Source organism: Pleurodeles waltl, chromosome 4_1 (genome assembly GCF_031143425.1).
Source record: "Pleurodeles waltl isolate 20211129_DDA chromosome 4_1, aPleWal1.hap1.20221129, whole genome shotgun sequence".
In the NCBI taxonomy this organism is placed as follows: Eukaryota; Metazoa; Chordata; class Amphibia; order Caudata; family Salamandridae; genus Pleurodeles; species Pleurodeles waltl.
The window spans coordinates 268,056,266-268,074,677 of record NC_090442.1 but is presented as its reverse complement, the minus strand read 5'-3'; the positions used below and the strand labels follow the sequence as shown (position 1 = coordinate 268,074,677).

General features: G+C 40.5%; 1 protein-coding gene across 1 annotated transcript in view; it reads right to left on the bottom strand.

The window, feature by feature from the left end:
- Positions 1-2,481: 2,481 nt before the first annotated feature.
- SHISAL1 (shisa like 1) overlaps positions 2,482-18,412 on the bottom strand; it is a 644,593-nt gene continuing 628,662 nt past the window's right edge. Inside the window, exon 5 of the mRNA XM_069228281.1 lies at positions 2,482-11,059. Coding sequence (XP_069084382.1) covers position 11,059 — 1 coding nt within the window. The 3' untranslated portion in view covers positions 2,482-11,058. The remainder of the gene's footprint in view (positions 11,060-18,412) is intronic.

The following is an 18,412-nucleotide window of genomic DNA, read 5'->3' as shown; positions in this document are numbered from 1 at the left end:
TTTAGGGTGTAGACCATTTTGGCTTAGTCTATGTCCTATGATTAGTTTGATCTTGCTCCTCAACTCCACCTTCCTAATCCTGAAATTACCGGAATGCTTGTTCTTGCTTTTGTAAAATTTAAATACATATAAATCAACATCAAAAAAGTCAGCAAGGCCTACTTGGACTACCACAGACAGTAGTACATAAAGGCACTTTTTAATCCCTAAATGTATATAGCAAAGAGCTGCTAATTAGCCCAACGTTGTGGCGCTGACTTTCAGGCTGTAATGATTATTTAGAAACAGTGTTAACTGTGAAATGTGCTAGGATTTCTATGGTCACTCATATTTAGACCGGGTGTCCCCACAGCCTTTTAGTTTTCCTTTCTCCTCTGTGACTATTCCGGATGAACCAAGGTGCATTCCGTGTCACTTCACTCTGGCTGTCCCCCTGCATATGAAATGGCCAGGACAGAATCAGGTTTTCCTCCAAACACCCAGAGAGCAAAGCAAACTACACTTGTCATTGACAAAGCAAAGGAACCATCCATTCATCATGTTCAGCCTCTGCGTAAAATATCATACTCACCTCATTCACAGTTTCACAGATTATTGAAAGGGTTACATGAAGTCGTAAGCAAAGCATTTTTGTTGACTGTATAGGGTCTCGACTACAAAATGATACATCTGTCTGTTGACCAAACCTATTGTTTCCAATATACAGAGTAGATTTTGTGTCAACCTCTTGCTCCTGAGTGGATGGCTTTGACTCCTCTTGATTCAATGGCCTTCCTTCCTATTCTTGTCTTTATCCCACCTAGGAGCAATTCCGTCTCACAAAGTTCAGACTGGCTGACTTGTATCATTCCACTGCTGATGTTGCTTGCATGCAGGGAACTACTTTTTTCTTTTCTTCTGTGCACTCCATGGGAATGTATGTGTTCTCTTGTTTTCTCCTTTGTGCTGCCTCCCCCTTAATTCTTCCCCGGTCTACATTGCACCTCTATTACTCCCCTACCTCTCACCCTTGTCACACCTATCCAATGCCTCCGTGCTTTATGAAGATTTTTGTGGCCACTGCACAATCAGAGTGTGGCCATCTTAAAACAGTACATTGCTGTTTTTTAGATCACTTGCTGCAGTTGTGCATTTGCCTCAACTGCACGACAAATTGGTATGTTTTATTTGAACAACCCCATTTAAAATGGCCGCCACAGCCGTGCAAATCCATTGTGGCCATTTTCTAATGGGTTTGTTCCAATAATACAAATGCGCTCAAAGATGGCTGCTATGGATGAAAGGGCTATGTGCTATATTGCTCTACTTCACATCACTGCTGAGACAGGTGTAATATTGAAAAAAAGTTTTTTTTTCCAAACTTCCCCAACTATGCATATGTGCTACACTGTGCAGCATATATACATAGTTGGAAGAATGTTAAACTTTATCAAGGCATAGTATTTTGTACTGTACGAGTATAATTCTAGTACAAAACCTGTGTTTGACATCTTGTACACACCCTTGCTGTATAGTGCATGAGTGTGTGCATTGGAACAAGGAAACCTAAAATGCACCAGCACTACTGGAGAGAGAAAAACAGTGCCTCATCTTAGTAGATAAAGTGCTGTTAAGTTCTTACCCTTTCACACATCCACCGAGGATTACCTTTGTTTTCCACTCTGTGTTGCATAAAAACATCTGTTACTTGATTTCTCCAGACCAAACACTCTCAAAAGATAATGCCCACCATTATGGATCACATGTGACTCCTATACTTTGTAATTCTCATTGTCTTATGTAACATTCCCAGTGCATTGATTTCCACTCTTGTATGATTCACTGTTTTTGTTTAATGTATATCTGAGATGTAAAATGCTCTGGCACCCTACTTTGGCATAAGTAGTTTAATAAAAGAAATTATAAAGGACATTAAATGAGAGGGGCTAAGGAGAGATGAGTGGTGATACTGAAGGGTGGTAGTGAAGGAATACATGGTGAAGGAGGCCATGGTAAGGGCACACCAACACAGTTTGCCATACAGGGCACCGCCAACTCTAAATCTGGCATTTCTGTACAGTGTTTTTTGGTGGTGTTGTTGCATGGAATAAAAGAATGTGTTGTTCTCCGTGTTGTGTGTGAAGTGCTGTTTGGTAGTATGAAGCTGATATTTGTGGCGCATGATGAATTGTGAGGTAGAAGTAACCTGACGTGTAATGGTGTAGTGGGAAGTAATGTACTGGCATGTTGTTCAGTGAAGAGTAGTGTTGTGTTTGGCAGTGGGATATGGAGATGTTAGACATATAAACTGCAATTTCTCTGTAAAATACGCATTTATTGTATTGACTCACAACGTATGGATGACATAAAATAAAGGAAGAAAGAGACGTTAGAACTTTTAGAACCAACACAACAATCCACTGAAATAGATTTTATTAAAGGTTGTGGGACCACCATGTAAAGATAAAAATAACATTATTTTGAAAGAAGTACCACAGACCGTTTTGAAACATTAACGCAAATTTTATTACCAGGATATTTTTACATGTACACTCTCTCATGAAACCCAAACAACAATGTTTATAAAAACGATAGTATAAAGACAAAAGAAGTGCAAAACACGTTTTTTGGTTTTCCTGGCTGTCACTTCAGAGAGACGACATGACTAATTACATGAAGTCAGAGAACACAGCAAAGATAGGACAGGAATCCATCTAGACTCAGAGCAGCAAGTCGCAGGACAGCTGCAACCTACTGAGTTACACATCGACTGGCGGTAAATCGACATTACACTTGACTCGTTTAAAAAACAGACCATACAGTTTTAGACCCTAAAACATGTTGAATATCAACCGCATAAAATGTTCTAAACAACTGTTTATTCTTAATATTAGCAAACAGACTTAACCTATAACCACAACTGAATTCTAAAGGTTCTAGTCACAAAGAGCCTTTTCTAAGATTGTAGCCGCAAACAGCTGTGGTGCAAGATGGCGTAGGGGTGCCACAAAGAGCCAGTGCTCATACCTGTGAGCTTCTTTTGTCTTATTGTAAATTAAGGTGTTTTATTGTCAGAAAACATTTGAAGAGTATTCAAGCAATTACAAATAAGTGAACCAAAGGGCAGGATAAGCAACCCACGTCCATGAAATTAAACAATGCGAAAGAAATTAAATGTACCAATAAATACAGGTCATCATCTGTTTTTTTGAGTAGATAACTACTCTTAGTGGTATACAATCTTTATATGCTGAAGAGTGAGGCTGCTTCAGGTCATATTCAGACTCAAGAGAGCTGATGTGTGGCTGCTTCTATCACCTCCCGGATCCCTTGCTATCAACTGCTCTGTTATTCTGTACCTTCTTTGATTTCCGTGATCTTTTTTGAACAGTTCTTCTGTGTTTCTGTCTCTTTGTAGATCAGTACACACTTTATCTTAGTTTACAAATGTATGGGTCAAAATTTGTTAGAGAAATGCAACTTATCAGGTCTGTGCTTTAAACAAATGACTATTTATTGATTGCTTAAAATTGTAACCATAAGTCGTATGCTTATGTAATACCATGACATACACCTCCAGGTTTACTGTGATTAGAAACTCACGCTAATCTTCAAAGCAAGCCCCAAAGAGTCACAAAGATTCTGGTGGTTGGTCGCTCCCTGTAGAGGGTTATCAACCAGAGGTATAGGTTTGGTGTAGAGTGGTGTTAGGCTAGTGTACGTATAGTTGGTACTGTCTTGTAAGGACACGTTAGACTACAAACTAAGAACGGATTTCACCTGAGAAGGTTTATACCCTGAAAATCAGTCACACTTCTGGACCTCAAGCGATGGCACTGTAACTCCTTCTGTGTGTATTCCAATTGACACTTATCATGAAAGTTTAAAAATGCCCCATGCCATAAAAAGCTGATCTGTCTCTAGAGCAGAGAGTGCACAATTTATAGTAAAGTTCTTAAAAATCCGAGTTTCACACACATTTTATATGGAATGTGGCATACTCTAACTGCCCTACATGATGGAAACATTATCACATTAGCCAGTCCCCCATGTGGGAAAAAATCAGAACAAGTATGAACACTTTTCAGATTCACACCTGCAGGATATTACCTTTAAGTTACCATTTAATAGACCAAGGACCTTGACTTGGTGGAAGTTTATCTTTTAAGATGTGGCCATCAGGGGTGTAAGAAGGACAAGTCTCTTCACCAACTTATGCACGAAGATGAGGTGGTCTGAAAATTTGAGGGGCACATGGCATTAATGTCCCATATGCATAATTTTTTACTGGGCCCTAGTAACTGACCTGCATTTTCTTGTAGTGAACAATTATTTAGTGAAGCTAAAAACACTACATAAATAGTTATTTTTAATGTCCGTATATATCTATTTCACGTTTAAAACTCAAATAATACACCCACTAGTAGAGATTAACCTGGGCTCATCACCCATGAAAAACTAAAGGTTAATAATTATATCCAGACATCAACTCAAGAGAGCTCTTATAAATCATGTGAAATCACCGTCTTCCAAAATACCATTCACTTAACAAGTCACATCACCTTAAATTGTTGCCTGGGCAACCATATTCATCAAAGCTCCCACTTGTCACTACCTGCATGTAATGTGCCGTACTCGTAAAGCTTTTACCCTTGAGTAGGCATGGCTTATGCCCAGCTGTGAAAAAAGACTGGTCATATAAAATGATTGCAAATTGCACATCAATTTTTCTGCAACTTGTCTTTAATTGTGCAATGTGACAAATCTACGGATGGGTGGCATCATAAATTGTCCTGTTTCAGGGAGTCACCAAGGGAATCTGCCAAATGAACATTAGAAGACCACCATCCCTGTTTTGCATTCCCAAATATGAAACCTTTTTTTAAAAAGCAGCCCGTGTGACTTAAAGGAATTCCCCTTCCTGTTTGTGATTTAGAGTGCATTGGTGAACATATTTTGCAAGCCAAAATGGTTTTCCGACTCCCAGAATGGGGTTAGTACATATACAAAAGGCAATTATTGTGGTCACAAACTGTGATTTTGCAAACATTACTTTGTACATTTGACCCTTTCTCCTAGAAGTTGAAAAGTAGTTCAAAAGTAAGTCACAGCGACTAACGGAAAATCCTTTGCTAATCGAGCTCAATACTTTAAGAACAACAAAGGGATCCTAATATGAGGTTTACAGCAAAATGGTCTTCCTCTGGGCCACTTCAGTGGGACTTATCTTTCTGTCTGCACCCAAAACATTACCTTGAACTGTGTGTGCACTGAGAACTTTAAAGGAAGATAGAACTTTAACCCAATTGTACTCCAGTTGAAAACAGTATTCCTGGAGCAGATTAAGCCTGGATAAACAACATTCTTAACACTCTAATCAAAGTCTTCAGGAGAAGTGTCTGAAAGTAATCTAAGAATTCTGATTGCATCCCTTTACTTATGGACTCTATGTAAAGCTCTGAATTTATCAAATTAGGAACAGCCCTGCCATCTGTAAAAGATGCCTTCGGTGAAGATACAGATATGCCTAGATAGAGGTTTACAATCTGTTTGACTGTGTGAGAGACCCACGTGCCACATCCATTTAAAATTGCACAAGCAATATGTCCCAGGGGATTCCTAAGCATGTAACTTTTTGCAAAACAGAGCATTTAATACTAGTGTTCGGCTAGTAATTAGAGTGGTATGGCATTGAATACAAAGGGGACGGTAATATAATTTTTAGTGAAATAGGGAAATCAATATTAAAAAAGGTGTTTTGGTTGCAAAGTTATTGACTTAGAGCTCAATTCAAAAAGTCTTGTTCAATGACTGGGACTCACTCCATCAAATTTTTAAGTTACATGTAACTCAGGCATAAGGGATAGTTATGTATCAAAAAAGCTTTGTAAATCTCACCCAAAGATTCTAATCCTGGAGTGGTGCCAGGACTGTGTGTAGCAAACCGGTTTCCTAGTTTGCTTTACTGTAGATTTTTAAAGCTATTGTAGGAAGGTTAGAGATGTTGGCCCTGGCTTTGAATAAAACATGCTGGGTACAAACATAAGGATCCCAGGAACATCGCTGTATTACAAGCCCACAGATTCGTCCTTATCGGCGCACTATGACAAGGTGAATTCTTCCTCTTCAGAGCTTGTTGAAGAATATAAACTATCAAAAACAAGGACTTTATTCTAGTGCCTGAAGCACCACAGTCAATTTCCTCAGAAGATGTGTCACATTGCAGTATTTTCACAATCCAAAATTCTATTGCTGACAATGGATAAAAAAAGGTGATGTAACACCTAATTTAATAAATATGCAATGCTTTTCAGTCTACTGTACAATTACCAAATCTAATACAAGGTTTATAGGTTTCATCTTTAGTATCCTTTGCTATCCAATTGGTACCCTGGTCTGATGGGCTCTCAGCAGCTATTTGGCCTTCTCTAGGCACTTGTTTCCCTTTACGCTCTCTCTTAACCTATACTCGGTGAGCTGAGGGGTGATGATGGTGTGGGTAAATATTTTTTCTAATAGTGGCTTCACTGCTGCCTTAAATCTTTACCATGGGAAGCAGTGGTGCCTACCTACATTACATCCACCCTGCTTGGTGTGGTTGTGGTTAACCTGCGGCTAAGATGTTTGTGCATTTGTGACCCTGTCCTTATTTCTTTCCTAGAATAGTTTTGCAAATCTGCGAGTACGATACTTGGTTCTTGTTTAAGTGGAGGAGCATGTGGTCCTCATCACTTTGAATAAGTTGCACAAGTATTCCACTGTTATAATCAAGAACCTGCGCCTATCACTTCTAGGACTCCACTCTGCGCTGCGTGATCCTATAATGCCGTAGCATCCCGGGGGAAACCGCGCCAAACTCTACATGAGTCTTGCACTGCAAGATGGAAAAGCGAGGCAGCAGTATCAGCTGCTTTCTTTGGTTGCACAGTACTTTATTGTAAAGGAGCGTGGTGTGGTACCCAAAGCGCTCCTCAGAAGCCTGTGGCGGGCGCTATTAAATGTTGTGCGCCGAACACCAAGGCTGTGCAGGATTGAATCCACCACAGGCCTCTATGATCCACTGTCAGAGACCCCCTTCACCTTAGCTTACTCTTGTGGGTTCCTGCTTTCTCTCTCTGTACAGCGCTTTCTTTCACTTCCTTCTGCTTTGTGAGTTTTTCTCTCTCCTGCTCCCAGGAAATGTCTCAAAGAGGAAGCGCTGGTTCCCACAAATTAGGGCTGGTTGGCCCCCACCGGCTCGAATTAAGCACTGCTCTTGCAGTGTAGATTGCAGTGCGGGGCACAGAGGTCTCAGATTTAAAAGCTTCACCAGCATGAGAAGTGAGCAGTCCAACTGGCAAAATACAGACTGTTGAAAGACGGATGCTATCAGCTGGTATTCTTCCGCCTGGACATAAGCCCAAGTGCCAACCCTTCTGGTACCCAAACACTTGCTGCATTGGAACTGGCACATCAGAGCAGACTTGCAGTGATGGGACCCCAGTGCCCCAGTGGGTTCTGAATTATGAGACATTAAACCTGCTACCCAATGCACTTTTTCATGTGCACATTTTGCACAGCTGGCCCCTGAAATGCAGCAATACCTCCTTGTGCCGCAGGCCTACTCTGGTGTCCTAACTGAGGAGCAGACAAACATACTTTTGCCACAGTTTTGATTATTATATTTTGAACTTTAAAAATAACTCTAAATCACAGAGCGAAGGGAACAAAGCAGAACTGCACAGCTTAATCCCCACGGGGTCACCTTTTGTTTTTTGGGCCACTCTGCCATGAAGCAATCTGAGTGGAAGCTGTAACTAGCATTGTTAGCTATTTAATGAGTCGTACTGGTGACTTTCAAATGCATGACAAAAATCATTAGAAGAATAATTAAAAAGGCTGCCAATATAATGTATTTTAATGTCAAAATCCCCTTGGCCTTTACAATCTGAACAGAGCAGAATGTGCTCCGCGTGACAGCTTTCCAACTGGGAGACTGAAGGAACGATCGTTCGCTTCTTGCTGTCCCCAACCATTGTAAATTCATTTGGTATTCATTCAACCTACTTCCAATTATTTCATTTTCAATGCCTCGTGTAATCCCTTAGAAGTAAGTTCGGCCGCCCTCTGATTCCCTGCTTTGTTTCTCGTGACTTAACATGTCTTTGAAATAATGAGTTCATGTTGGAACGCTCCAGACGTTTTTGAGCATGCTTTCGGATTAAAAATATAAGCATTAAGAAACAAAATGTCAGCTATTAAAGTCACATTGTGCTTTTATCGTGTACAAACAATGTTCTGTTGTTACAATGGTTAGGAAATGCATCTAACCCGTCACAGAGGATAATAATCAGAAAGGCAGATGGGGAAGCTTGCCGGTAAATTCCGTCCCGGGGAAGCTTGCAGCCATATGGCTGCCTGGGATGGTCGATATCCATTTGAAACCCTCAGGAGGGAGGGCTGCATAATAAATAATATAACAAGGTTGTAAACCCATGTGACCCTACATGTACCTTGTGCCCAGGGCTAGCCTTTGAGGTACCCGCGGACGACGATTTACTGAAACACCTAGAGTAGCGGAAGTGACATCACCAGCCCTTTCAGCACCAGTGACATCCCAGGGATTACCCATCGTCCGTAGAAAGTGATCATTCCTTACCTTTCCCAAAGCCCTTCAATAGCCTTTTGTTTAATCCTGAGCTGCTGCAGCTGCAAAAGGCGGCACCTCCTAAATTGAAGTGGCAACATTCATTTTCCATTCATGCAATTGGCTTCAGGAGCCCCGAGTTCAGGGATAGCAAAAACTGAGTCGGGGCAGTAAGTAAAAAGACTGCCTACCTCTATGTTATGCCCACTGTAACAACAGCAAGAGGAAAGGGCTAGAAGATGACTACTTTACAGATTAATGTGGTGCAAGCTCTGCACCCCTGCCACTGCAAACCTGTGCCACAGAAGCTAGAACTGTGTTTCTGCTTTCACTTCTTAATTTCCCAGTGGAGTAATGAAACTGGTGGCCCCTGCTCACCCACCCCCCTGCACGGTACATAGAGGCCCCTGTCCGACCTTTCCCAAGTACTGAGTGAGAATAGCAACCACTTTTTAGTTCTGGGTTTTGACCATACAGCTGTCAAACAAGGTTGTTGCAAAAACATTACATAGGGCTCTGGGTTTCGTCCAACCATTGGCTTTCTTGACCTGCCTCTTTCAGCCATTGGCTTGCCACTTTGTCAATCTAGTTTTGGCTCAGCCCAGTTGAGTATAGATCTCTCCTCTAAAGTTGTTGGATCTTTTGAGTGCATCGTACCTTCTCCTCTTGAGTGCTTTCATTGAACTGCATACAGGACTCTTTTACAATTATAACCCTCCCTGTCTACTCCTGTTGGCTCCCTCCCTTGTGTCTCGCTCTAATGTTTCAAGGCTGCATGCAAGACTCAGACCTATTGGCTTCACAGTGGTTGCTTTCTTTGTAATCCAGCACTGGAATCATGTTTTTTTTTCTCAGAAACAGCCCAAATAAAAGCACTAAAATGCACTGTGAAACCTAGGACTGCATCAGCTATTCACATATGACTTGGTTTTGTGGCTATTACAGGGTTAATGTCCTTAACTCTGGTTGTTTTTTAGTTTATGTGTACTTGTTGGAAGAGGGCATAACACAATTTGAATATGTCTCCAACAAGGTGATGCCGGAAAGTGAGTCATGCAGTTTAACATGATCCTAGCAGCCCATGGGGAAACAGAATGTCTAATCAGGCAGTCATATCTACTGACATCTATGCTACCCAGTCATGCATATTCCGTAATTTCTTAGGTCTGACTGACCAGGCCATGAGAAACGTCATAGACAGGTCAGGCTATTTGTTGATGGCGAGACCCTAAGCAGGAAGCAGATTAATAAAGGCTTGGATGTGTTTCCCTATGGAAAGCAAAGACGATTTACGGGCTAATTCACAAGAATAAAGGGAACATTACTACATTGTACGAATTATACATTTTACCACCAATCTGGATAATAAGATACATCTCCTTGTGACTCTTGTATTGTTGCATATTGTATGCATTGCATAAGATACTCACAAACCTGTACTATTGTCATGTAGAATGGAGGCGTTCTCACATTTTCTTAACCTTACCTGTGAGTAATATATGCAATGTGTAGATTATGCATGAGTAGTGTTTGGAATAGTCAACAATATTCGTTATATTTAAGTTACCATTTTTCACTTCACATTTTGTATTTTTTCTTTCACCACAACCATTCTTACTCAGATTTTAATAATAACATTATCTCAATGTCGTAGATATTGACAGATCCAATTCAAGTGTAAATTGGGTACTCAGATGGGAGTAGCAAGTGCATGCCTTAACATTAGTGATTGCAACAAAAATACTACTAAGTGGGTGTAAACTAATTTTGTATCATTTGCTGTTTTCTAACCATCTCAACCTCTCCTTCTCAGGAAGCAACCACTTTACAGCGCCAATTCTGCAGTGATATCCACACACTTTCGCAAGCCAATCTGTGTGCTATTTCTTTTGTCAATTATGCAGGTATGCTTTGTCATTTTTTCCCCGAGGTGAACGTACATTCTGCCAGGAGGAAGTTTTGCGAATGGGCATCCGAGAATTGGTACCGCCCTTGCACGAGGAACAGCAGCAGCCTCGACTGGATGCGCCGACAGAAAACATACACTTGGAGGAAAAGTGAGACTCTCTCACCAGAAAATACGAGAAACGTAATGTTCATTACAGTGGCATAATTAGGCTCTTAACGACAATGCTCCGAAGGTGGCGGCCAAGAAGGGTAGTCCATCACAGCTTCCTGCAACCACCATCTTCCGCGGCGCTGCAGACAGTTCGTCCACCGTTCATTGCAGCAGACAAGACAGTGCACCTCCCACAGTCTGTAATGTAAAATATTGCTTACAAAGTCCATCCTTCAAGCGGACGTCGGACGCTCGTTTAGAACCCAGTTGCTCGCTCTCACGTGGCGGAATGAAAACCCCTCCGCTTTTGCGTCATCCTTTCCGCTGCGTCACTGCATTTCACGCTCTGCCCGCGGGGCGCCGCTCCCCCAACTCCAGGCACATTGTTTTACATTCTGAAAAACACAAGTAGCCAAACATGAGTATATTTCAATCCCGATTTCATAATACCATCTTAATTGCACACAAGCAGTTGAAGGAAAGCAATCGAAAAAAGTGATATGGACACAAATAGAGGCGAGGTACACAGTATTATTTTTTTCAGAGCACCTTAGGACATTTAGCAATGCGACTGTATCTCTTTCATAGTTGCCATAGAAACCATGTTGTTGGACTGGGTACCGTATATCTTTCCTGGCTGTTCCTCGTGTTTTTCATGTTCTACTAGTGATGTTGTTACTGTTTTGTATTCAATCTTGAACAATTTTGGACACTCCATTTAACTTGCCAGATATTATCGGGAAACTTAGAGGCAGATTTAAGAGACCCTCGGGCACATGTTTCGCCACATTATCGTCATTTTTTTGACAATAATGTTGGGATATTATGTCAAAAACACGCGCCATATTTACAAAGTGGCATAATGCATGCATTGTGCCAATTTGTAACCCCTTGCGCCACATCATGCCTGCGCCATGCATAATATATGCAATGGGGAATAAATCATGTCCAGGCCCAGAGAATTTCTCAGGAGTTAGCCCAAAGTTGCGCTGAACATTGGGGTTTCTGAATACAAAGACTGTCTTGATTTGATTCTCCCTCATGCATCTTTTTTCCATTAATCTCTGCTTCCTGCCCAGTTATCTTTCTCTTACAGAATCTTTTTCATCCCTGCTGTTTTCACGGTTTTCAAATAATTCTTTCCTCTCTTTTCAGGTCTGCGTTTACCAATACCTTTTGATATTTAAAAAAAATATATGTACAATATACTTATTTAAATAGGTTTTCACTCAGCTTTCTTCATCCATTGGTCTGTTGTTGTGTCATTCACATTTTGTTTCCACCGACTACAGCATTCAACATGGGGCAATGGGTCAGTCTAACTCACTTTGAGTGACTACATCTTGCTCTTTTCTGAGGGGCACATCCTCACATAAGCTAGTTCCCTTTGGTGCCCATGTTTTCATTTTTACTTCATTACTTTGATGTTGCCTTTGTATTTATACTCTCAATTGACAGCATGGCACTTCAGACCAGATGATGTGAGCAGTGGCCATATTCCACTCTTTATAAGTTCCTGTCTCCTGCCAAAGCTGTTGTAAATTCCTTTTGGGAAAGGCCTTCCTTTATCTGACTTCCTAAGGATACTCCAAAAACGAATTTCACCTCATAAACATTGCGTCCATTTTAAACTGTTATCTATTAAGTTATTGAAAGCTTCAATATTATACATTTGAATTCTTAGGTGGACAATTCTTCAGTACACATTTCTTCTGGACACAATTTCTCCAATGGTTCTTTAATAAACTTTACCCAGGAGAAAGCCATTTTCGTGTTTAGGTGGCAACACTTGTAACACTTTTTTTTATTGCTTCTTTCTTTTTTCCTTACTTTGTTTCGTTTGACCATTATTTCATTCCTCTTGCTTCTTTCTTTCCTTTGTTTCATTCCTTCTTTCTTTCATTTTTTCTTTCATTCCTACGTATCTTCTTTCTTGCTTTCTTTTTTCCTTTTATTCTTGCACTCCTTTCCTGCTTTCCTTTTTTGTTTCATTTTTCATTTTTCATTCTTTTTTCTTTCATTTTTTCATCCTCTTTCCTTTTTTCTTTCATTCCTTTTTTCTTTCATTCTTTCTTCCATTTGTCTTATATTCTTTCTTGCTTTTTTATTCATTCATTTTATTTTTTCTTTCACTCTGACATTCCTTCTTTTTCATTTTTTCTTTCATTCTTGCATTCCCTTTTTCCTCGCTTGCTTTACTTTTACTTTTTCTTTTTATTCCTTATTCATTGATTTCAATTTTTCTTTCATTACTTTCCTTTTCTTGCTTTTGTCTTTCATTCCTTCTTTCTTTCTTTCCTTCCTTCTTTCTCTTTCTATCCTTATTTCATTCCTTCTTTCTTGCTTTCTGTCCTTCTATTCTATGCTCTTTTTGCCTTCCTTTTTTCTTTAGTTCTGTCTGGCCTTCCTTCTTTTTTTCTTGCCTGACATTTTTTTGGGCCTACATTCATGTTTTCCTTCTTTCCTCCCTTCCTTTTTCTTTCTTTGCTGCTTTTGTTCCTTCTTTCCCCTCAATGCACAAGGAGCTGTCAACTAAACCTAGCCAGACGTGGATTGAAGAGCACAGAAAGATTTCAGTATGGCATTTCTAGAATAGTAATATTAAATCCGACTTCACCAGTCAGCAGGATTTTGTATTACCATTCTGGCCATACTAAATATGACCTTCCTGCCCCTTTCAGATCAGCAGCTGGCACTTCAACAATGTATGAGGGCAGCCCCAATGTTAGCCTATGAAGGGAGCAGGCCTCACAGTAGTGTAAAAACGAATTTAGGAGTTTTACACTACCAGGACATATAACTACACAGGTACATGTCCTGTCTTTTACCCACATAGCACCCTGCTCTAGGGGTTACCTAGGGCACACATTAGGGGTGACTTATATGTAGAAAAAGGGGAGTTTTAGGCTTGGCAAGTACTTTTAAATGCCAAGTCGAAGTGGCAGTGAAACTGCACACACAGGCCTTGCAATGGCAAGCCTGAGACAAGGTTAATGGGCTACTGAAGTGGGTGGCACAACCAGTGCTGCAGACCCACTGGTAGCATTTAATCTACAGGACCTAGGCACATATAGTGCACTCTACTAGGGACTTATAAGTAAATTAAATAGCCAATCATGGATAAACCAATCAATTGTACAATTTACACGGAGAGCACATGCACTTTAGCACTGGTTAGCAGTGGTAAAGTGCCCAGAGGTCAAAAGGCAACAACAACAGGTCAGAAAAAATAGGAGGAAGGAGGCAAAAAGTTTGGGGATGACCCTGTCAAAAAGCCAGGTCCAACACTCTCTTTTTTATTTCTTTGTTTTGTTCCTTTCTTTCCTCCCTTTCTTTTTCTTTCTTTCCTGTTTTTGTTCATTCTTTCCTCCCTTTCTTTTTCTTTCATTACTGCTTTTGTAACTTCTTTCCTCCCTTTCTTTCTTTCCTGCTTTTGTTCCACCTTTCCTTCCTTTCTTTCCTGCTTTTGTTCCTTCTTTCCTCTTTTTTATTTCTTTTGTTCTTTCTTGAAGGCAAGAGACTTATAGCCAATGGCATTATGTTTGGCTTTTTTAGGTTGATTTTCCTAAAATAATGTGCATGCTGTAGTTACTTATAGGGATTTTCAGCCACACTTCTTTCGTTTGTCTCTGGTTGCTTCATTCACATTTTTCTCCAACCTACTCAGGAATACATCATGGGGCAACACGACACCCCCCTTCACCGGTTGACTGACTTCACTATGAGTGCAGGCATGCTGGCCTTTCACAAGGTTTTCGTTCATACACAAAGAGCACATCCACACTCAGTGCCAGAGGGCACTATAATAATGTGTGCTTTTTTGGGACTAAAAACATTCTTGCCTTTGGTCAAGTTTTTTTTAGATTGACAAGTGCCCAACAGCTTCCCACAAAAAAAAGTTTTGCAAAAGACAAAACAAAACAAGAATTACCAAAAGGCAGGGTGAGGATGCTACACCTATTGGCTTTGCCAATGCTTGTTTGCTTTGAGTCTGTTACTGAAAAATTTGACCCGGTCCCCAAAAATGAATGGCCCGCCTGCAATAGCTAACACTAATTAAGCACTGCAAATGTACATATTGAATGTGACAAGCTTGTGCTTCTCTTCAACCCCTGGTTGTATTTCTATGGGCATTGGCAATGGGCCATGCAAGTCAAGAGGAAGATAAAAATTCAATGCAAATTAGATGGCAAATTTAGCCTATTCTTTCTGTAGCCTCCTGTCACCCACATAAATATAGAGTTACAATAAAACCCCACAAACACTAAAGAGAAAGTGCCTGTTTTCTTTTGATGCCTCTCAAGCTTAGCTCAGACATTGTTTATGGCTACTTATTGGGGGTCAAGACATGGACCTGGGCTTTTTTGTACCTGTTTGCACCTGGTCAATTCGAACACGTACTAGAGAAATCTTTGGGAAACATGCTTTCAATGTAAATCTATCATTGTTAGCCGATTAGTTGGATTATTTTCTTCAGGGGCTATATTCAATACTTGTCCAAGAAAATCACCCTAATAATCTGTTTTACAGTTTTGGCCCTGACAAATTACAAATTTTACTAGGTGCCGGAACACAGCTTCTGTGCACAATATCGTCCTGCTATCTACACAAATGAAGTGGCATTGAGAGAAACTTAAATTATGAGGTTGGGTAAAAGGGTACCAGCAGGTTTCCCCAGGTTCTGTCCCAGAAAACACATAATAATGCATTGGTGCTGGAACAATGTTTGCAGTGGGTGTGCTGCCCTCAATGCTACGTGAATTAAGTCATAGGGTTTGTGACCAATCCAAGTGTTACAGAAAGAATAAAAATAGCAAATAAGCTACACAAGCCAATTCAGCATAAAAGTAGTAAAGGTGTAGTATGTATTCAATGGTGCATTTTGGAGTAAACTGTTGCAAATATATTACTAAAGGATAGTGTGTTGGAAGACTGCCATTTACCAACAGCACTTTTTCACTGAAGTGGCTACAAAATTCACTCACACATGCAGTTTTACTAATAAAACTATATAGGGGACAAACTATAAAGTAAAGAAATTGTGTTTCGGCAAAAATCTATCATTTGTACAGCACCAAGTAATGTATCTTGATTTGTTTCGATCCTGTTAAAATCTTTGTATCCATCACAGATCAGAATTACAAAAAAATTGCTTAATTTATGCTTTCCTAGATGATATATTTTGAAATATTTTCACAACTCATTTGCAGGTATTAAAATGGTGCTGTGTGACAAAAAAAGTTGACATCCTACAGCCTTTTCTTTTCAGATAAGTAAGGTTGCCAGATTATTTTACATAATCTCCTGTTATTGCAGCCAGAGAAAGAAAAGCAAACACCAAGCTACATGTCTGTCTTGGAACATAGGAATGTGACAAGATAAAAACCAAATTTAAAGGCATCTTTATTGGTCGTTCCCCTTTTGAACTTCAGCATGTTTATACTACTTCCAGCTCCTATGAATGATCAATGACTGGGATGAAACTACCACCCTGGATATTCCAGTATTATCCCAGTACCTCCACCTGTGATTACCTGCTGACTTATGGACCCTATGGATAGTTTCTTTGCGAGGTTCTTTCAGATGAAAAGGAGTATCTGCCTCGTGGTATTCATCACAAATAGTAGTCTATCACAAGAAGTACAAGAAGAAACACAATAACTATGCATTTTTATTGTTTTATAAATCTGTGATATAATCTAATATTCGTAGAAATGCGGGTTCCAAGAGATTTTGTTGAACAGACCCTGAAGTGCCTTCCCACCCCCTCGAAATATCCGCTTAAATCAATGTCATTTTCTGTATGAACTGTTGTTGACTTCTGATTGTTGTTTGAAATTATGCTCTTCAGCTCCTCAGTATATTCGACATTCAACAGTAAAAATTATGTTTGTCTCACTTGCTGAGCTCAAATTATTCGTTATCTTTCATGGCTACACTAGGACCAAATACCCTAGAACTGGCCCCTTCAAACACCAAGAAGATGCAGCTTTCTGTCTCTGGTTCTTATCTTTCTCGTTTATCATGCTCCACTTCTAGATTCATTTATTTCTCTTTATTGAAACAAGCTACAAAATGTTTTACCATAAATATGAAACTTGTGGCCGGCTTCCACTGTGCTTTTACACTGTGTCAAGGAAAAATTACTGCAAGTTGTTTTTCGATTTTTAAGAGTATGCTGGGATACATTCTGTTCACTTGCACTGCTTCACTTGTTCTCTTATTGTAATGTTTATGAAAACCGAAACCTCTCAGCATGGAGATGGAAGTTAAAGAAAATAACCCACATAAATAAACTGTAATTAGTCCTGCCTATTCATTCTCCCACCAAAGAGTTCTTTCTCATACCTCCATATATTCTGTTCCCTTAAAAATACATAGAGGGTGTTAGACCAGTTAGCCTTAGAGTGGTCTTCCCTTATACTCTCTGCATTCTTCCTCCATTTTTGTTGATCTTGTTTTTACTGATCTTAGGTCTATGTACACTTTACCACTACTAACCAGGGGGCTATAGGGGGTCTGAAACACACCCTCTTCATTATTTTTTCTTCTAATAGCCCTGGGGAAGTGATGATCCCTGGGGCAGTGGGGGTCAGGGGGAGGGCGCACATAGCCCACCCCGCACTAAATAGTGCTGAAGCCCTGGGGTGGGGGGAGGGACTGGGCACTCCCTCTATTTGTTTGATATGGCCCCTGGAAGGTGGTAATCCCTGGGACAGTCTGGGGGTGGGTGGTCCCCGCTCAATAAGTCGTTGAAGCCCTGTGGAGGTGGCGGCCTGGGGCTGGGGGGGAGGCTGACAGTCCTCCCCCACCCCAACATTGTTGCCCCGGGGAGGTGGTGATCCCCGGCGTGCAGGGGGATGTATTGCACCCCCACACATAATTTCCATTTTGCCCCAGGGAGGTGGTGGTCCCCCATGGCTGCGGGTGGGGGGCTGGAGGCCCCCCGCGCTTCAAAAAAGATTGCCATGCACAGTTCTTTCATGCGCCCTCACCATGCACACTTTGTTCATTAAAAAAACGTTACTGCAAATATTCCATTGATATTAACAATGATGTTATCAAAGATGTCGTGAGTCTGGGAATTTGTGGGATAATTGGCAGTGCATGGCGAGGGTGCAAGTTATAGTTACCTTAGTGAATGAGTTATAGCTACTTGAGATAACTAACTATAACAGGTGCATTTCTATGGTTTGGTACGCTTAAAACGTGAGCTTAACTATAACATCCCTTTAACCTGTGGTTTTTTGAGTGAATTTCTGTTTTGTTTTTTTATTCTACTTCCTAACTATAATGTCCATGCACAGAGCCGTGATCAAGACCGTGAATGTTGAAACGCATTGGTGATTGTTTGGTATCATCTTGCACATTAAATGAAAATTTGAGAATCCTGTGAGTGCTTCATCACTTTACATGAACTGCATATTACTTTACATAAAATCAAATTATTTTTATTTTATGCACAGGAGATTAAGGGCCACATGTACAAAGTTCCGGTTGTGTGACTCGCAAACTGCGAGTCTTAGAGACTCACAATTTACGAGTCGCAATACCGGATGTATAACAGTGTACTTTACACTGTTTGCGATTCCCAATGGGGTCACAAATGACCTACCTCATGAATATTCATGAGGTAGGTCGCAATTTGCGACCCCATTGGGAATGGCCGCCCTCACAGGGATGGTGGCCTGCTGGAGACAGCAGAACAGCATGTCTGTGACTGCTTTTAAATAAAGCAGTTTTTTATT